The sequence below is a fragment of the Pelodiscus sinensis genome, chromosome 7 (assembly GCF_049634645.1).
Source record: "Pelodiscus sinensis isolate JC-2024 chromosome 7, ASM4963464v1, whole genome shotgun sequence".
NCBI lineage: Eukaryota > Metazoa > Chordata > Testudines > Trionychidae > Pelodiscus > Pelodiscus sinensis.
The window spans coordinates 16,225,308-16,244,461 of NC_134717.1; the positions used below are offsets into that span (position 1 = coordinate 16,225,308).

Sequence of the window (19,154 nt, forward strand, 5' to 3'; positions counted from 1 at the left end):
AACTTATCAGAAATTGTGTCAAATTCTTCCCTGTATCAATCCTAGCAAAGTCAAGTCAACAGGGAAGTAACAGATATGTCAAGAAAACTTTTGGCCCATTGTAGCCAGACACAAACCCCATCTTGTTTTTCCACGAACCCCATCTTGTTCCCCCCTCCCCCCCCAGAGAGCAAGAGAAAGGCAGTCAGCCTTTGATGCCCTGGGAACGCAGGTGTGCTGCCTGTCCCTGACTCTACCATAAACAGAAAACAGTCAGTAAATGGGCTAGCTGACGACCCGGGGCCTCCCGTCGCCCTGATGGCTAGTACCAGTAATTGACACGCCTGCACTGTCCCAGGAGAGGAATCTTCGCCCATCACATACCAGAGGTGCCCATTGTCTGCATTTTCCCAGGTGTAAATTATGCTTTGCACCCTTCGTGAGAAACTTGGTGTTCAAAGCCATTTTTCCTAATTGGCCACTTGAGACCAGGAAGAAGCCTACATAACCCAAGGGGTATAAAAGAGGTTCAGCAGCCCACCCCATTTGAGCTCCAATCATCTATACCTGCTGGCAGGTATTGATTGTCTCCCGAGGTCTGTGGGACGCCCAACCTCGCCCTACTTCTTCCCGAGGGATTGAGAGAAAGACGCTGGCCACGCCAAGTCTGGAACGCAGGGGTGAGAATATATACCTGCTATGTGTCTATTTTGCATGCATTTAATAAGAGCTCAGAGAACCAAAAGGGTTTCATGGTACCTGTAAGTGACTTATTAGTGTAATTTCTGTCCTGTCCTTTGTAGTGTCTGTGTTATCTGTCACACAGCAGTAGCATTTAACAAGTAAGTTTACCCTGTAACAATAATATAGTAACTGTTTAAGCTTTAACCTGACTCCTTCAGTTGCTGTAACAGAACCAAGCACAATTTAAAAGAACTTCAGCCGGTCATTAGGGACAGATATAGGGAGAGCTTGGGCGTTTGGATTTGTGTCACACCCAGGTGGCACAATCCACTGGGGCACCTTTCAGTCTTTCCCCAAGGCTGCCCACTGCGAAGGAATTACGAATTCTAGCAGCTGAAATCTAAGGTGTAATAAGCTCTTCCTATAAACTCGGGGCGTCTGAGAACCTGTTGGCTGCCCTCTGCGACGGGACCCCGGTCCTAGCAGTAAAGTCACAGACGTTAAACTATTTTTTCGGGGCGCCCTCCAGCCTCCTAGGCTGCCCACTGCAACGAGACTTTGTGTCTCAGCAGTTGAAGACTTGGGTGTAACACACACGCACACACTGCCCTGACCGTTGGCTGACACCCATTTAGTTAAATCATTGAAAAACCAAGAAGCAAAGAGCATGCTTATTTCCAGGGTTCTATCATCTTCATAGGTGCTAAGAAAATTTTCCTTTAGACTACATCTCCCCTGTATCTCAAGAGACTGTTACATAGTGATTTTTTTTTTCTTTGGCTAAGTTTCTTCTGTACCTTTTAAAGAAGCAGTTGTACGCAAAAGGTTGGCATTATCCAAAAAAAAATTGTCCGATGAGGGCAACAATTTATTCCTTGTCCTTACAAGTTACTTAATTTAAACACTTATGTTTCTTGCACAGCTTGGACCTCCCTGTTCTGGCACTCTCAGGACCTGACTGGTCCCAGATGAAGGATTTTACTGGACACGGGGAGGTCATTTCTGAGCCCACCTGTCACCGCTCCCCCTTCCAGCTATGGTCTGGCTGGTGGTCTCTCAGCTGACTCCACTTCTGCTGGGCAGCCACACAATCCCACCACCAGGCAACCATGTTACCTGCCAGATAGCCCCACCCTGCCAGCCTGCAGGGCTCCCAGCTGCGAGCCCTGCACTGGAACTCTCTGGTCTGGCAACATCCGTGGTCCAGTAGTACCACGGATGTTGCCAGACCAGAGTCCTGGTTTAGAGAGGTTCAGCCTAATATGCTAAATATAGTACATAAAAGATATTAATTTGAAATACCTACAAGATTCAAGATCTAGTTTTAGTGTCAGCAATTCTTCAGCTTTTTAGTTAAGAGATATTTTTCCTCCCTATGAAATCTCCGTCAGTAAACTGCACATATTTTCCTTTTTGAGGTGGTTTATCATCAACAGCATAAAGCAACCTTACCTAACATCACATTTCCAGAGATAATCACAGAACCAGGTCCAACTCTCATTGTGAAGTCAAGAACAAAGTTGCTTTAATAGGAAACACCGCAGCCACAGCTAAGGCTAATAAGGGTACATCTAGACTACCCGGCATAGGAAAATGAAGCAGCGATTTAAATAATCGCCACTTCATTTAAATTTAAATGGCTTTCGCGCTGAGCCGATCAGCTGTTTGTCGGCTCAGCGCGGTAGTCTGGACCTCTGCGGTCGACATCAAAGGCATTTGTCAACCTCCCAGGTATGCCTCCTGGGATGAGGCAAACAGCTGATCGGCTCAGCACGAAAGCCATTTAAATTTAAATGAAACGGTGATTATTTAAATCGCTGCTTCATTTTCCTATGCCGGGTAGTCTAATTAGACTATGCCGGGTAGTCTAATCTACATGCCTCTGTCGCCAGAGGCATGTAGTCTAGATGTACCCTAAGTGACAAACTAAGAATGCTCCCAAAGGGTGATTATTTCTCTCCTATCTTGAGAAATAGCTTCCAAACAGGTAGGATCATCCAGGAATGCTACTTGACAATAAAAAGCAATTACAAACCTGTTCTTATGAAGTCTAGGCATATTGTATTATATCCACTCTCCCATGCCCAGTCTTAGTAAATGGGCTTACATTATCTGTCTTACTGTAGCACCTAATAGCTGTGAACGAGATTAAGCTCAGCTTTTCTGGGCACTAAGGGTATGTCTAGACTACATGCCTCAGTCAACAGAGCCATGAAGATGAGTTTACTAGACAAAGGCTTCCTTGTCAACCGTGGCACATCCAGACTGCCCCGCTGTGCCGCCAAACAGCTGATCGGCACAGCGCAGTGGCCATTTTGATGTAAATGAAGCAGCGATTATTTAAATCACTGCTTCATTTTCCTATGTCTAGTAAACTCATCTACATGGCTCTATCAATGGAGCCATGTAGTCTAGACAAACCCTATATGGGTGCATTATTTCTAAATAACTTAGTCCACATCTACATAGCAAGCAGTTATTGCAAAATAATGTTGAAATACTGTCAAGCTGGAAGACTTCTTACTTCTTACTCCGACTCCTGTAACCCTCATTGTACAAGGAGTAAGATAAGTCGGAGGCAGAATGTTCTCTTTCAAAATAAGTGCTGTGTAGATGCCCCCAATTTTGAAATAAGATATTTCTAAATAAGATACACAATTGACATGGCTCAATTTGTGTAGCTTATTTCAAGTTAAGCCCTCCTGTGTTGACACACCCTATGAAAGCTTGGTAAGTGTCTGCCCCAGAAAGTGTTAGTCTAAATAGACAAGATATACAAATGGTGGGAGGAAGGAAATTTCATTATTCCCATCTTACAGAGGGAGAGCTGAGGCATGAAGATTAAGTCACTTGCCAAGATTCCTCAGGAAATCTGTGGCAGAGCTGGAAGCTGAACACAAAACACCTGAATGAGCTGCGAACAAGGAATTTTCTCCTCAGGCTGTAGACTTTCTTCCCAACCCTGCCAAGTGTTCAGCATCTGCACCTCACATGACAGCATCCAAAGGGACAATCATGCAGGGTGTCTGTCCCTTCCCCGTGATGTTCCCAAGCACACCGCAGCACAAAGAGGGAGTGAGAATATACCTTACTGTGAATTTTTGATCATAACAGTACTGAATAACCTATCATTAAAAACATTTTTCATGGATGTCTAACCATGTTAAGACATACACTATTATATTGTACACAGAAAGCATTGCTGGTTACTTGGTTTAGAATAAGGAAGGAAATTACTGTGGTGGCAGATTACAGCTGGGTAAAGCACTGGGAATTAGACTTAGGTATCACGTAACATGGTACTTTTCCATTTATTAGAGTTTAGAATTACAAATATGCAGTGCATCACTCCAAGCAACACTGAAATAATACAATTCAGAGAGTCATTCCCACTGTCTAGACATAGTTAATCTCAACTCACAGGGCACATCAGAATGCCTGTGTCCCAAGTCCAGACTTGGAAACTATGTGATGAAATCTTCATTGTAAAACATTCAGTGGAATATCAAAGGGTGCATAAACCCAGTTACTGGAGAGGCCAAGATTTAATGGGCCATGAAGTATGAACTACCCCTTCGTAGTACAGAAGCTTCCTAGAGAGCTGATCCATGGACAGGACAGTGTACTAAAGCTTTTCTTTCCACTGTTTGTGCTTCCCTTGTTCTTGAGTAAACACAGACATTCAGTTAATCTGGCACTCCATAAGAACATGAGAATGGAAGAACAGCCATATTGGGTCAGAACAAGTCTATGTAGCCCGGAATACTGCCTTCCAACAGTGGCCAATGCCAGGTGCCCGAGAGGGAGTGAACAGAAAACGTAATCATCAAGTGAACCCTTTGCAGTCACCCATTCCCAGCCCCAGACAAACAGAGATTAGGGACACCATTCCTACCCATTCTGGCTAATAGTCATTAATAGCAAATTTAAAACAAAAAAAAGGAAGTATTATCCATTAATTTAAAATATAGATTTATACATTTAATTGAACCAACAGGGCGTGCCAGTGCTACGAATGGAATAATTTTCTTGCTCTTACCCAGTGGTGGGCAATCTGTGGCCCAAGGGCCACATACGGCCCATCCAGATTCTGTGTGTGACCCGCAAGACATGTTGTTTACCATTGCCCCTGTATAGGGTTGCCAGATCATGCTGGCTGTCATCTGTGTCAGGTTTTTTTCCTACCGGTATTACTAAATGACATACATGGAAAGCAAGGGCACATGCAAAGAGGGGTGTGCTGATTGCACACAACATTAACTGTGAGAGTCATGTGCTCCCTCTGCCTCCAATCAAAGTGCTGCTACAGTTCAATTAGCACACCCTGCAAATTCTCAGTGCACAAGCACAGTTAGCCATACTATACTATCCGGAGACTGTCTTGGTTAAAACAATCTTGCAGCCCATTGAGATAAGGACTGCCAATCATGAGGCCCACTTACTAGCCTAGGCTGCTGTAACTTTTGTTCTTCCTCGCCTCATGTCCTCCATACTGTTCAATATCTTCTCTTTTTGCATCACATTAATAAACAAAACTAAAGGTTATCTCTTTGAGAGAATGAACATGTCTCTTAGGTTTGCAAAGCACATTTTAAATAAATAGTCAAAAAAAATGTTTGTTTCACCTTTAGCTGACAGGCATGGAAAAGAAACAAAAAAGCTTGGTCCCTACACTGGAGCAAATCCTGCTTACTTAACTTGACTTCAGTGAGACCTTTTGCTTGAGTTACTAGAGCAGGATTTATCCCCTCCTCTGTATTGCTTTTGTCATGTGTTACTTGATGAATCAGTAACTAATTCTATGAAGTGGTACTGATAAGAAACCACAAACTATGACAAGTTTTAGCATATATATTATTGTGATAATCAAAAGATCTTTCATCGAGATAGAAGGCTACCAGGACATTAAGGACCCGAACTTCAGTTGATGTAAATCAGGGTACCTTTACTGATTTAGTCCTGTATTTTACTGATTTACAGAGCTTCAAATCAAACAGAGCTGCACAAACTTGCACCAGTATCTATTTAGCTCAAAGAGTATGAAAAGGCTAAAGAAAAAGAAAGTAATATATTTGTAAAAAAGTTTTTTTAGAAAATAAATAAAATGAATGATTCCTTGATTAAAAACATAAATTTAACGGATTTTCTGTGTTCTCGCCATTAAAGCAGTGAAAACATTATTTTGATTAAAGTAGTTCTACTTTATTAATATAAATGACACAGAAATATCCTGGCAATTAACCAAGAGAACACACTGACTAATTTTTTATACTTTTAATATGATAATTTTCTTAGAAGATCTAAAAAAATAAAAATACCAAAGACACCATAGCATTTTCACAATTTATCACTGGATTTCTCTTTATATTTTGCATCAACTTCAAATTGTTATGCAACTTATCCATTAATTATTTTAAAGAATTTCAAGAAATCTTATGACTAATTGAGTTCCATTAACAACACAATACACTTGTATCAAAAATGCTTATACATTTACTTTCTCCTTAGATTTCAAAACAGTGGCTATTTTCAGGTCATCCTCTATAAAACCATTAACACAATAATGTTGATGTGTCTCATCACCAATCCACCCAGTTGCCTGAGGACACTCAAGATTGCTTAACCTTTTAAATATTAAAGTGGACACTGTTCGCTGTTATTAGTGTGTATTAGCAAGTGAGGTACTGTCTAGAGCAGCATACATCTGTTTCTAGCCATAAAATGGGATTTGTTCTATGCTGAAGGCAACTTCTACTCTAATATTAAACATACCCAATGGATAGTGATAGACTTCCTGCACTTTTGCTGCACTGCCTGCATTGACTCCTGCATGGGTTATCTAATGCGTAAATGTCAGTTTCCACCCAAAGGCGATTTACTTTACACTCTGTGCTTTTACAGACTGACTGTCTTTTTCATTCAAGCCTTATGCAACATAATCTTTTATACCAAAGCTTGGTTTTTCTCTTTTTCAATACTGTATTTTGAATAATCCTATTGCCTATTACCCCTTCTTCCCTAACGAAGGCTGAAAACGAGGACAAAGTATTATGTTCTGCAATTGTGAATGCTGTGGAAACAGACCGATAAATATTGGAATTGTGATCTGCTAACAATGCAAAGCCATATCTAAGTCCCGCTGAAGTCAAATGGGACCAGGATATGGCCCAGGTATTTGAACTACACTGTGATCAATTCTCCACCTTGAATATGCTGAAGGTTTGTAGTTTAACTGAGCTTTGGTTATGGATGTTATTTTAAATGAATATAGCTCCCTCTACTGGTTGAAAGCCAGAATCAGTAACAGTAGGAATTAAAGAAAAAACACTTTAGGAATATTTTCCTTCCCATATGTGTGCACATAATTCCTGTTACACTTAATATGTTCCTCACATTCTTAGAGAAGAATTTGACAAGTAAATCAAATTCTGAAGTTAATTATCTACAGTAGACTTCCGATAATCTGGCACCTTTGGGACCTAGGTGGTGCCGGATTATTGGATATGCCGGAGTATCGGAAGGTACTCCGGTGGGGGGGCTGTGACGGGTCTGCTGGGACCAGCACTGCGTCCGGGGGTGGGTGGCAAACGGTGCAGCAAGGGGTGAACCCTCCACCATTTTAAAGGAAGGCGGGGGAAGCCCCGCGCCGCCGCCGAGAGTTTCTGGGAGGGGAGTGGGCTCCCCACCCCCCAGACTGCAGTAGTTATTGCCGAGCAGGGGGATGAAGGGTGGCACTGCGGGACCAACCCAGCAGCACCCCAGCTGCTCTTGTCTGCCGCTCGTCAGTTTCAGCAGCGGCAGCGGCGGACTTGGGGAAACGGCGGAGTAGAGCGGCTGGGGTGCTGCCGGGTTGGTCCCGCAGCGCCGCCCCTCACCCCCCTGCTCGGCGATAACTACTGCAGTCTGGGGGGTAGGGAGCCCGCTCCCCTCCCGGAAACTCTCAGTGGTGGCGCAGGGCTTCCCCCACCTTCCTGCAAAATGGCAGAGGGTTCGCCCCTTGCCACACCGTTTCCCGCCAGCAGCTCCAATTGTCCGGCTGGCCGGAGCACTTCCAGGTTCCAGTTGGTGCCGGACTATCGGGAGTGCCGGACCACTGGATGCCGGACAATTGGAGTTTTACTGTAGTAGATACTAACATTGGCTTCAAAGAGCAAAAGAACTTAAACATTACACAATTTTCAATACAACAGTTTCACGGGTAAACACAGGAAACTGCATCTATTTTATTTTATGTTACTGCTGTTGTTAAATGAATGCTGAAATTCATGAAGCATTCTGTTTTTAAATTATGAAGAATATTCTTCTCAAAAAACTTCTATATATCTATAAGTTTGGAGAAAATAAAAAAACACATTTAACATGAAGAATTAAGCGGCCAAATCTTCTCTGAGTAAATGCATTTGAAACCCCATGAAAGAAAGGTTGCAAAGTTGTAAATGAGGACATCTCGCCCACTGAAGGATGGAATTAATGAGGCCCAAGTGCATTAGGCTAAACTTCTAAAGAAACTGGTCAGTCATTATCAATGATAATAACTATCATTAAAGCCATTGAGTTTTTGCGTGTGTGAGGACTATGTGATGTAGTTCTAATGAGGAGGTAGGACATATTGAAAATAGACCACCTCGCAGAGAAAAAAGAGCAAGATATATGGATTAGCAGGCTTCATCTTGTTTTTACAGTGTTTAATGTTCAAAGGATACATTTAAACATGCAGCTATTCCGTGATAAAATACAACATGCTGAAACCTGAAAGAATGTAATATTTAAACAAAAAGTGAATATATTTCAATTTCAAGTCAGGGAACTTCAATGGAAATAGCAAGTCTGCCTCATTATGTGCTACTTTTTAATTAGAGCACAGGTAGCTAGGTTCTTGGATGCAGGGACATAAATGTCAGGGTTGCAAGAAGACAATTTAGCCTCTTTTAGCTCATCTTTTTAACACTTCATTTACTGCTAAACAACATCTATTTTTGAATGACCTCAATGCTTCTGCATCAACAGACTTTCCAGTTGCTCAAGGCTACTGCACAGATTTATCACTTCTGTGATAGAAAAGTGTTTCCAAGCTGGAGGCAGCACATTATGCTGCCATGTGTAAGACTAAGTTCAAGAGCAAAGTCAGGACTTCCACTCCTTGGTAAGGACTGGGCAAATTACAGATGTCACGTGCTAGCTGTCTGGAAATGCTGACCACACAGGTTTCAGAAGCATTTCCTGCTAGTTGATTAATGGAGTAGCATTAATATCAGCCTGGGTGAAGGCTACATATTCAGTGCCCTAGCTGAAGACAGAGTGCAGAAAGAGTGATAACAGATTGAAAGAGGTAAAGGCAGCAAGAAGAAGAAGGTGGAGGAGCAAAAACAGGACCCTCCATTATGATGGAGTGAGTTTAGTCCATATTGTAATGTCTCAGAGAGATAAATGTCTCTCTCTACATAAAGAACCAGAAATGCTGAATTTTAAAAAAAATCTTCACAAGGGAGCTTTTCTGGAAATTTCCAGTTTTATTCCCTGCTACTGTTACTGGTCCTCACTGAACTAAAAAAAAAAAATGTACAACATATTTTGTTTTGCATTGTTTTGAATTTTCAAATGAACACTGAGTTTGAACACAGATCTGAGCCAATGGGGACATAACCATCCATACCATCTCCCTGAAATTTGAGCAAGTTCAAGCGATGGAAACATCCCACTAATTTCAGTAGGCTTTGGATCATGACCTCTCTTTATAATTTAGCACTTCTGCCTCCAGATGGAACAGACAAGTTCAGAGACACAAGAAGACAAAGATTTCATGGTGTTAGTCAAACCTTTTCAAACCTGAATAAATAAATGAAAGGTTTTGTTTGAGTTATAAGTAAAGATACAGTTTGTTTTATATTTTGTCCTTTTCTAATCCATGACTCTTGCATATACACAAAGAACTAATGTAACAAGTATGATAAAATGCAACTCAATTTCTGATAGCAATCAGATTGTTTTCTGGCAGTTCACTCCTCCCTCTTTTCTTTTAAACTTACAGTGCCTACCAGTTTATGCTAAAATTTCATTGTAAAGCGATAATAGTGGGGGATCACATAAAAACTCATTAATACAACTTGTCTTCCCATTATTAGCACCATCTGAGCCTGTTGAAAGTCTTATCCAGGGCTTTAATTTCTCCACAGAGGGCTTTAAATTAATTAGTGGTTTACATGCTAACAAAGAATCTGATACATTCATAAATCAATCTAATGCAGGAGGATTACAGAAGGGTGTAAACCTATTCAGTGGGGACATCACATTCAGTTAACATGGTGTGTTTCTAACAAAAGGGTGCAGGTGTGAAATAGATGGATACAGGGAAGAGGCCATGATAATCACTTTGCAATACTTAAATCCACAGCAGGAAACACGGTAAATCAGAGCCTAAGGGCTACCCTAAGTGAGACCCATGTAGACATAAAAGACTATATCGTACCACTTTAACTTTCATAAATAAATTGTTCAAGAACTAGGATTTATTCTGTGAGAGTTACTGGTCACTGAACTAAAAAAAAAAGTATATTAGAAAAGTGCATTTTGTATAGTTTTAGTACATTCTAGGTTTTTAATCCCAAAACAATTGTTTTACAATCAGAACATTGCTAAGCAGTAACACACAGCTGATAAGGCATTTTCATTGTAAGTCCCTGATTCATGCATTCAGTATTCAAGAACTTCAGTCTTATGCTAAGCCCAAAAGATGTTGGGCTCATTTTTGCTTGTTTGTTTGTTTTAGGTTTGTTTGTTTTTTGTTTTTTTGGGGAAAGGGTGAGTTTGATGAAAATTTGGGGAAATATTATTTGGTTATTGTTTAGTTACATGAGTCTGAGGAAACAACTTTTTTTATTATTATTTCAGATGTTTCCATTATTTCAGATGTTTCCATATGCTTCTGTGTTCTGGAATAAATTCTTACTTGGATTGTTTTTAAAGCTTCTAAATTTAAAAATCAAAATACTGCCATCACAGATATATACACATTTCTCATCGACTTAAGTGAGAGATGCACATATTTGAGAGTATAATGTAGCTTTGATGTTCTAGTGAAGGAAAATGCCTTTGCAGTTAGGTCCAAAGTGTAGCTTCGCTATATATTCATGGCTTCCATTTCTAGATATGTTTGTATGGCATTTCTTAAAGGAAAGGAAATTCAAACAACTTTTCATGGTTCTGACTGAATTTCTACGCTCTGTTCTTGCTGGTTGTTTGCTTCAAACCTCTTACTTCCCATCCCTCCATATTTTCACCTAAACTTCACAACATTTGCTCCATTTCTCCCGTGAAGTCATCTTTATCTCTTTCTCTTTATCCCCTTCGCTTCGCAAAAAAACAAATCCATGGAATTAACATTTGCTACCATCTCATAGCTCAGTCTGCTTCTGTGCTCCACCCTTTCCCCTATCCTAACCTGAATTTGTCTTGTCTATGACATTGTTAAACTCATCTAGGCTGGGAGCACGATGGGGCCTCCCTTCTTGGTTGTCCCATTGGCATTACTATAATAAACATAATTAATGATAAAGTCTCTGTGCAATTTGACAAAAACTGTGAACAATAAATAAATCTAAGCTAATCAAACTGTTCACAGCTTGGATGAAAGTGATCAAGAAATGACAGAGTTCATGATTCTAAGAAATGGTAGGGGGGAGAATAGCAAAATAAAGACAATGGATTTCAAGTTACAGTGGGGGAGGTCTAGGTTGGATAATAGGAAAAACTATTTCACTAGGAGGGTGGTGAAGTACTGGAATGGGAGGTGGTGGAATCTCTATCAATAGAGGTTTTTAAGTCTCGGCTTGACAAAGCCCTGGCTGGGCTGATTTAGTTGGGATTGGTCCTGCTTTGGGCAGGGGGCTGTATTTGATCACCTCCTGAGGTCTCTTCCAACGCTATGATTCTAAGAAGGAAGACTTTAGCAAACTTGGGGAGTTGGTATATAAGATCCCATGTGAAACAAGTCTAATAAGAAAAGCAACTGAAGTTGCTCAAAAATACATTATTAAGGGCACAATAGCAAACTATTCCACTGCATAGAAAAGACATGGCAAAAGACCAGCCAGCATAACCAGGAGATCTTTAATGATCCAAAAAAAACAGAAGTCCTACAAAAAGTGAAAACTAAGTCAAATTAAAAAGGATGAATATAAACAAATAACAGAAGTATGTAGGGGCAAAACGGCCAAGACACAAAACAAGATCAAATTAGCTAGAGACATAAAGGGTAAAAAGAAAGCATTCTAAAATAAATTAGAAGCAAGAGGAAGACCAAGGACAAGATTAGGCCCTTTACTCAATGATGAAAGAAAAAGTAACAGAAAGTGTGGAAATGGCAGAGGTGGTCAACAATTTCTTTGTTGGGGGCAACTTGATATCTAATGTTGTGAATGCCAGTGAAAACTGAAGTAGATTCAGATGCTTAAATAGGGAAAGAATACATTAAACATTACTTAGACAAATTAGATGTCTTCAAGTCACCAGGGCCTCATTAAATGCATCCTAGAATACTCAAGGAGCTGACTCAGGAGTTATCTGAGCCATTTGCTATCATCTTTGAAAAGTCATGGAATACAGAAGAGCAGTGTTTTTTCTGCGCAGGTGTGCACCAACAATTTGCCTTGTGCCCACCTCCTCAGCAGAGCCATGCAGTGGCTGCTCAGCTGCTTGGGGTGGGGGTCAACTGCCCCACCCCAGGATCAGCAAGGCAGCCACCATGCAGCCCTGGCCCTAGTCTCAGTCCTTCTCCGGGACTGGAGCTGAAGCCCGTGTGGTCCGCGTGGTGGGCAGTGGCTGCTGCTGGGGTTGGAGCTGCATGGCAGGCCTGGTCCTGGCTTGAGCTGCATGGTGGGTGGCAGGTGGCCGCTACTGCTGCAGCCCCAATCAGGGCCAGAGTTGCGTGGTGGGTGGCCGCTGCTGCTGCGGCCCCTGTCAAGGCTGGCACCACATGATGGGCGGTGGGTGCTGTTGTTCTCGCAGGCCCAACCAGGGCCAGAGCTGTGTGGCAGGTAGCAGTTGCTACCGTGGCCCCAGTTGGGGCCAGAGCCACATGGTAGGTGGTGGCTGCTGCCACGGGCCTGGCCAAGGCTAGAGCTGTGTGGCGGGTGGCAATGCGGTCATGCCGCAGGCGGGGCTGGAGCTGCGTGGTACGCAGCGGCTGCTCTGACAGCCCAGTCACAAATTAGGGCTTTTAATACAGAGGCCCTGGGTTTGGTACTGCATAATACCTCTAAGAATACAGAAGTCTGCCCTGTGCTCCATCAAAGAGTCCAACTGAGGTGGAGGATGGTGAGTGTAAGAAAATTGTGTCTAAGGAGCCCCGTTATCCCCATTACATGTTCCAATCACAGGCTGGCCTGCTGACAGCAGTTCCAGATCCAGGGCCGGACGGAGGCATGGGCGAGCCGGGCAGCTTCCCAGGGCGCCAACCGATGGGGGGCGCCTGATGGCAGCTGTAAGGGACGCGCGGCGTCCCTTACAGCTGCCATCAGGCGCCGCGCGCCCAGCTCCCACAGCATTGGCCCACCCGCATCCCCACGGCACCGGCCAGCAGTGCTCTTCCCCCCATGGCCACGGGGCCCTACACGGCCCGGCACGTGTGCCAGCAGCGATGGCCAGGCCGGACTGGGCCGCGCTTGCACCGTGCGATTTAGGGGCGGGCCCTGGGCTGCATGCCAGCGGCCGTAGCCAGGCTGCACATGCGTCGTGTGCCCTGGGGGCGGCGCCGCGCGCCCGTACCCAGGGTGCCAGAATACCTCGGGCTGGCCCTGTCCAGACCCAGGGCAGAGGAGTCAATGGGCCACCACACACACGCACAAGCTGCACCAGTATGGAGGTGGTCCACTTGGCACTTAGGTGGGCTGGCTGGTGCCCAGCAAGCTGCTGGCTGCAGTGTTGAGCATTCTCCTCCAGCACAGACAGGACTTCCACATGCTCACCTAATAAGTATTGCCAACTGTCTAACTGGACAAATCCAAAGAGAAGACTGAGAGGGGACATAACAGCTTTCAAGTACCTAAAATATTGTTACAAAGAGGAGGGAAAAAATATATTCTCCTTGACCTCTGATGATAGAACAAGAAGTAATGGGCTTACTCTGAAGCAAGGGAGGTTTAGGTTGGACATTTGGAAAAACTTCCTTAATGTCAGGATGGTTAAGCATTGGAATAAATTACCTGGAGAGGATGTGGAATCTCCATCATTGGAGAACTTTTAAGAGCAGGTTAGACCAACACCTGTCTGGGATGGTCACTCTAGAAGGTGCTTCTTTCTGCCATTTGTGCAAGGGACTGGTTTCGAAGACTCTCTCGAAGTTCCGATTTTACAATGCTAAGCTTAGCCTATTTTTCCATGTCATAAGTAGCATATAATTTATTCCCTATATTCACTAAATTCTAGCTGTGACATGCTAGCTTTTATAGTATTCTTGTTTTAAAATGTATTTGTTATATCGGTAAAATGTATTTATGTATTTTTTGATAGAGACTATTTATCTTGAGAGAAAAAAATCTTCATTTAATCCTTTCACCTCAGCATTCCCTGGTATATTTTCTGCCAAGAATAAATTGAACTCCTGAGCTAGAATAACTCTGGGAGCCAAGGACTTAAAAAATGTCTTTCCTATATCAGTCTGATAGCTTGGTATCATACACTGTTTACGCCTGATTACTTCTCTCGCAAAAAGATGGGATAACTCACCATGAGTGGCACTCATCATTCTTTCCTCCTAAAGATGCATTTCATTACTGCTTACCACATGTGCTATTTATACAGATGCGTATAATTCATATTTTGAGCAAGGATATCCCAGCTTAAATAGGATCTAAAACACATGCTTAATGTTTACTTTTAATTATTGCTCTGTCTGAACAATCCCCACTGCAGCTATTGCTGAAAGGGCGGGTGGACCAGATAATGCAACAAGTCTTTCTTCTCTATAATTTCCATGGGCTGTACATAGGTGGTAACAGCTGGTCATAAGTCATGTCTAAAATTAACTAGCATCCCCCTGTGTAGGGAAGCAAATTATAAGTAGTGTACATTTTTCTACCTGGCGCAGGATACACATCCACTGGAATCGCACATACTCAAAAAGTATGCATGTCCAGAAGGTTAATATTATTTTAAGAGCCTTGAATTCTCTCACAAAAAGTAATCACAACTTTAAAAACGAGTTTATGAAATTAAAAGAAACATTTCAATCAAGGTAACAGAGCTTTATGCTTTTTTATACTGAAAACTAATACACAGTGGCAAATCTGGGGCCTAATCTCTGCCATCTTTCCTGAGGCCTAACTTTGATACCAGGGGAGTTTTGTCTGAACTACAGACTCTTAGGTTATGATTTAATGCTGGAATATATAATTTTCCTCAATTTGTATATGAGCTCTGCTCCAATATATACAATAGATTCATAAATCCTGACCATCTATTCTGACACTACATAACACGGGAGGATGGAATTCCATGAATTAATTCCTGTTTGGGTGGTTTTTTTCTAAATGATAGGCTCTAGTTTAGCCCAATATTGATCTACAAATTGCCAGTGATGGAGAATCCACCACGATAATTTGGTAATTTTTCCAATGATTAATCAGTTGCACTGTTAAAATTTGTTCATTGTTTCCTGTTAGAATTTCTCTAGCTTCAAATTTAAAAGCTATGACTTCAGACTCAAACTCATCTTTATCTGCATGCTTCCAATTTTGCCTTCCGAATCTCTTCCATTTTATTATACTAGCCATTAAAATTCACTTGTGTTATATATTTAAAGGGGAAGTGTGGAAATGTTAAGGTTTTCAAGACTTTACATCACAAGATCAGTGGAGTTTTACATGCACACGTACACTCTCCATACGGTCACTATTTCAGACTCTCCCCGCTTAGTTTAACAAACAATGACCAAATTGTGCTTTCAGATCCAATCAAGGTTCCCTCTAAGATACGAAGCAACATAGCCCCAGCCAGCCAGGGACTCAGGACTCCTGCATGGAGTTGCCTGGCTGGGAGAGGGGAACTTCTCCCTCAACCACAGCAGCAGCTCCCTGCTGAGGACAGAGCAGTGAGCCTCTCCCAGCTGGTAGGGATACATCCCTTCCTGAGGCCCGGCTGGGTGGGGCTCATTAAGCAACTACGGGGTTGTGCTCCCACACAGGTTAGAGGGAACCTTGAAGGATGACTTTGTTTTAGCCAATGGCAGCTTCATGCACATGTCCAAGGAAACTGGGTTTTGTTTTAGGCACCTTGAACATTTCTGCTTTAGACCTTGGGTCCACCTTGCTCCTGACTTTTCAAGTGAAGAAGAGTCCTTCTCAAATGGAAAATTCCTCTGGCTTTCAAATAAATTAAGCAATGTCAAATGGTTGGGGCAAAAAGAAAGTTGGTTTAATGTGATAATGCCTCTATCAACTGAAGTTAACAGTTAACCAAAACCAGCCATGTTGGTTTAACTCAGAGGCAGAGGCTTCATCCCCATGCACCATAGATGGAAAACAACCACCCAATGGAAGGTAAAAAATAAATTAAGAGTTTAATATTTCTAAAGTTATCAAACTAGTCATCTTTTCTTTCTTACTTTCTTACTTACATTTTCCATTTTGCACAGCTTGGACAGGGTAGCTGAGGACTAAACAACCCCAATTTCTCAATTTGATATTTTCCATTTAGGTTTACAGTGATACTTATGTGACTCTGAGTGTGAATTTCCAGCAGAGCCCATCACTGGGGCAAGGAGATGATTTCTCTAATACAAACATTTCCAACACAGGGGTGCTTCTGGTACAACTCCGAGTTTTGCCAAACTTATCACTGGTAAAATCATCATAAAGCTTAATGCAGGACTAATAGTTCAGTGAGCATCCTCAGGAACGTGAAAGGGTCTGAGGCGTGAATTGAAAAGGCACCACTGGAACTGCGAAATATGCATCAGCAGACACTTACCATTGTCCCTTCGCTCTTACTTCGTGCAACTTCCCGCTGCAGCTGAGCCACAGAAAACTTCTCCCTATGGAAATAGAAGCACATGAAAAGCAGATCATTTTTCACTAGTTGGGAGAATGCTCTGCTCGCCTGTCATTGCAGCATTCTTCCACACTGCCATGGTAATCGTCTTGGCAAAGCTCTCCCTCTGCCAATTTTCCTAAAAACGTTTCAAGGAGTTGAGCTTTATTGTTGCATTTTGTGACACCTGACACCATGTCAGTGAATGAAGTCAATCTATGCATCGAGTGTTCCATTGAAACAAGTAGCAAAGTAGCCCAGGATCTTGGCTTTATGGGAGAACTTCACCTAAATTGCATTGTTCTCATTTTTTCCATAACCTGCACATCAACTTTATTCCACTCTGTGGCAGCTCTGGTTAAAAGGTTGGTATATTTAAATACAAATATGCTACTATATTTGTACTTGATTAATAAACTAACAAGAGAAGAAACTAAGAATGCATTACCAACTCTATTAACACATTCTGTAGAATTTTGTAATTCACTTTTACTTACAGTATTAGACCTCAACCCTATGTCACGTGGAATCCTCATTCAGATACTTAGCTTGACTTCATGTAGGCCTATGTGTTTTATTAAAGGAGTAGGTGTATAAAATCAAGCTCTAATTATGTACAGTAAATAACAACATAGTGTCTCTCTGAGAGTTATGCACGAGACAGAAAATATATGGTTTTAGTGGATCTGAAGAGAGATTGGGGAGCAGATTATCAGTTGGTATATACTGGGGTAGCACTACTGGAGCAATGCCAGTTTACTCCATCTGTGGATGTTGTCCAGAAAGATCATGGAAGGCCGTGGAGTAGAGAGACATAGTATGCAGAAGGTACAGGAGAGAAGGCTCTTACTCCAATAGCGTAAAGTGAAACAAAAGACACTAGATCAGTGGTCTCCAACCTTTTTACACCCAAGATCACTTTTTAAATCTCAGAACAGGCGAAGATCTACCACCCCGCCCCTTCCTTGAAGCCCCGCCCCTTCCTTGAAGCACCGCCCTCTCTATTCTCCTCCTGTCCATCACTTGCTATCCCCAGCCCTTACTTACACACACTGATAAACAGTTTATTTTTAAATTATGTGATATATAACATTAAAATCACGTGTTTATAGTTATGAAATAAATGGTCTGTTTTTTATTCATGCTATTTAAATCTAAAATGAAGCATTTATAATTATACATTTTGTGGGGACAGTTCTGCGGCTGGGGGCAGTGGAGAGGGAACAGGGTGCTGGGAGGGCAGAAGACAGGTTTCTGCAGCTGGGGACAGGGTGCCAGTGGGGACAGAGTTCAGGGAGTGGGGACGGGAGTGGGGACAGAGGTCTGTAGCTGGGGACAGGGGAGTGGGGACAGAGGTCTGTAGCTGGGGAGAGGAGTGTGGGGACAGAGTTTGGGGAGTGGGGACGGGAATGGGGACAGTGTTCTGTAGCTGAGGACAGGGGAGTGGGGACTGGGGAGCGGGGAGTGCAGACAGGGGACGGGGTGCCCATGGCAGCAGGGAGTCCCCTCTATCTGCCTCCTCTCAGGATTCCCCCCCACACAGAGGGAAGCCAGCACGTGCCTCCTCCGGCCCCGACTCCCTCCCCACCCGCTGAGCAGGGAAACCCCGCGCGTGCCTGCTCCAGGGCCAACCCCCCCCCTGCGGCGGGGCCAAACCCCCTGTCCTGCGGCGCAGCCAACCCCCTCTCACAGCACGGCCAACCCCCACAGGTGTCTGCCCTGGGGCCAAACCCCCCTCCCGCAGCTCGGCTTGACCAAGCCAGCCCCCTCTTTCCCCTTCCACAGCACGACCAACCCCGGGGCCAAGCCGCCTCTCCCGCAGCGGGGCCAAACCCCCACGGGCACCTTGGCTGGGTCCAAGCCGCCTCTCTTGCAGCAGGGCCAAACCCCCACGGGAGCCTCCCTAGGCCAAACCCTGGGGCCGACCCCCGCTCCCGCGGTGCAGGGAAATCCCTGCGCTCAACTCACCCTTCCCAGGGAAGCCGCCGGACTCCTCTTTTGGAGCCAACGCCCTCTCCCCCAGCACGTGACAGAGCTGTGGGAGCGGAGCAGCTACGCACTTCCAGAGCCCCCGGAAGTGACGCAGGCTTCACCCAGGACTTCCGTCCACCCCGCGGGAAGCCAGCACTACACTAGAGATAGATAGTGGGGCTTCTCGAGGGTGGGAGGAAAATAGGGGGTGGAGGTGCCTGAACGCCTCACGATCGACTGGTCGAGGCCTCACGATCACAATCGACGGGTTGGTGACTACGGCACTAGATAGTAGTTAAGTAGAGTGAGCAAGGAAAAGAATAAAAAGATAGGATATAACATTTATAAATTGTTTTAAGAAAGGCATGAAGGGCATTTTTCAACTGGGTCCAATACTTATTGGGGAATATTAGTGATGCAACCACATTAAAGCATACAAATGTATTGTGAGGACAACAATACAGCCACTTTGAATGGCAACTTCAGAAAAACAGTAA

At 43.4% G+C, this 19,154-nt stretch overlaps 1 protein-coding gene across 11 annotated transcripts in view; it reads right to left on the bottom strand.

The window, feature by feature from the left end:
• The window catches only part of NCKAP5 (NCK associated protein 5), a 652,533-nt gene that overhangs the window by 356,515 nt on the left and 276,864 nt on the right, over window positions 1-19,154 (bottom strand). For 10 of the 11 annotated variants that reach the window (XM_075933271.1, XM_075933270.1, XM_025178765.2 and 7 more), the window contains one exon: window positions 16,627-16,690. The exons of the other annotated variant lie outside the window; for it this stretch is intronic. In XM_075933271.1, coding sequence (XP_075789386.1) covers window positions 16,627-16,690 — 64 coding nt within the window. The remainder of the gene's footprint in view (window positions 1-16,626; window positions 16,691-19,154) is intronic. 11 annotated transcript variants of the gene reach the window in all.